Here is a 2,097-nt window from a genome sequence, read left to right on the forward strand (position 1 = left end):
GTGTGTGGTGTGTGTGTGTGTGGGGGGGGTGTGTGTGTGTGTGTGTGTGTGTGGTGTGTGTGTGTGTGGTGTGTGTGTGTGTGTGTGTCTGTGTGTGTGGTGTGTGTGTGTGTGTGTGTGTGGTGTGTGTGTCTGTGTGTGTGGTGTGTGTGTGTGTGTGTGTGTGTGTGTTTCCTTTCTCTCCCTGTATGAATTTATTCTGGTTCCTGCTGAGCTGCACTCAGAATCGACTGGATAAATCAGTGGCAGCATTTTCCTTCGCTGTGTTTCAGTTCAACATTTATAGGCTTGAAAAATCGACGGATTTATGAATCGTGACGTCAGAGGCTGTCGCCTCGCGCAGGAAGTCTAGTCGGTCCGGTTTCCTGGCCAGAGTCGGTGAACAGCAGCAGCTTCAGCTCATCTGGAAAACCCTGAATAATGAGGAGGAGAAAAGTTTCCTATTAAAACGTCATCATTCGTCCAGCTGAGCCTCCGGCTGAGTGTCTGCCACCACCGTGCTTCACCATGTTGATGTTTTCCTCAGGATGTTCTCTGAAGCGTCCAGAACCAGACAGGTTCTGGTTGAGTGAACTGAAGGAACGTGAAAAGGTTCGTGTGGAACAGATCAGCTCCTGCCATCGCTAACCGGGTCCAGAGCTCAGACCTCACTGCGTCGCCATGGCAACCCTGACCCAGCATTCCTGGGGTTTAGCAGGATTTTCCCCGTTAGCAGCGCTAGCTGAGACAGTCTCTTAGTTCAGTGTTTGCAGAAGATGCTAAGCTAACAGCACCATTCTGCTGAGGCCCGGTTCCGGTCCGGTTCCACCAGATTTCAATGCTTTTTGGAGTCTGGTGAGCTGGACGTTTCCGGAACCTTGGGTCAGTTTGCTGCGTCTCCCTGGATGTGATGAGGAAGCAGGTTCCAGGTCAGATCCGGGTCGGTTCTGGGTTGACCCCACGGTCGGTTCCTGGTCGGCTCTGAGTTGGTTCCGGGTCGGCCCCACGGTCGGCTCCGGGTCGGTTCTGGGTTGGTTCTGGGTCGGCCCCACAGTCCGCTCCGAGTCGGTTCTGGGTTGGTTCTGGGTCGGTTCCGGGTCGGCCCCACGGTCGGCTCCGGGTCGGTTCTGGGTTGGTTCTGGGTCGGCCCCACGGTCGGCTCCGAGTCGGTTACAGGTCGGTTCCGGGTCGGCCCCACGCTCGGTTCCTGGTCGGCTCTGGGTCGGTTACAGGTCGGCCCCACGCTCGGTTCTGGGTCGGCTCCGTGTTGACCCCACGGTCGGCTCCGGGTCGGTTCTGGGTTGGTTCCGTGTTGACCCCACGGTCGGCCCCACGGTCGGCTCTGATTCTGTCCGTCTTTGTGTCCACAGGCAGACGGACAGCCATGGGCGTCCTCTGGCTCGTCCTCCTGTCCTGCCTCCCGTCCTGCCTCCCCGACATGCTGTGTCCGAAGCGCTGCACCTGCCAGAACCTGCTGCCGTCCTACACGGTGCTGTGCGCCAAGACGGGCCTGCTCTTCGTCCCGCCAAACATCGACCGGCAGACGGCCGAGCTGCGGCTGATGGACAACTTCATCACCACGCTGAGACACCGAGACTTCGCCAACATGACCAGCCTGGTGAGTCCTGGTGCTGAACTTATTACGCCGTTGATTTGGTGTCCGGCTTCAGGAGCCACTCAGACATCAGGCATGTCCACCTGCAGGTGGCGCTATGGCAGAAAATGTGTTTATGCTTCTGTTAGGATTTGACTTTTCTTTATTCTAGGTTCTGTTTCTTGTGAGTCTGTGTACCGTCCTGTTTTCCCCGATTGTTCCCAGCTGTGTCGAGTTCCCCTGATTACCTCCTGTGTCTTTTAAGTCCACCTGTTGTCCTCGTCTCTTGCCGTCTGACAGCCGTCCCAGTCGAGCTGTCTAGTCCTGAGTCGGTTAGCTCGCGTTAATCCAGTTCTTCTGAACTAACCCATCATGGCCCCCTCATGACCCCATATTGCCCCCATCATGACCCCATATTTCCCCCATCATGACCCCATATTTTACCCATCATGACCCCATCATGGCCCCATCATGACCCCATATTTCCCCCATCATGACCCCATATTGCCCCCATCATGACCCCA

The 2,097-nt window shown here is 56.4% G+C and overlaps 1 protein-coding gene across 1 annotated transcript in view; it reads left to right on the plus strand.

The window, feature by feature from the left end:
* The window catches only part of LOC103460068 (leucine-rich repeat and fibronectin type III domain-containing protein 1-like protein), an 86,621-nt gene that overhangs the window by 54,231 nt on the left and 30,293 nt on the right, over nucleotides 1-2,097 (plus strand). The window contains exons 2-3 of the mRNA XM_017303057.1: nucleotides 1,350-1,694; nucleotides 1,799-1,905. Of these exons, the coding sequence (XP_017158546.1) occupies nucleotides 1,364-1,694; nucleotides 1,799-1,905 (438 nt within the window). The 5' untranslated portion in view covers nucleotides 1,350-1,363. The remainder of the gene's footprint in view (nucleotides 1-1,349; nucleotides 1,695-1,798; nucleotides 1,906-2,097) is intronic.

The sequence above is a fragment of the Poecilia reticulata genome, unplaced genomic scaffold (assembly GCF_000633615.1).
Source record: "Poecilia reticulata strain Guanapo unplaced genomic scaffold, Guppy_female_1.0+MT scaffold_159, whole genome shotgun sequence".
NCBI classification, from domain to species: Eukaryota; Metazoa; Chordata; class Actinopteri; order Cyprinodontiformes; family Poeciliidae; genus Poecilia; species Poecilia reticulata.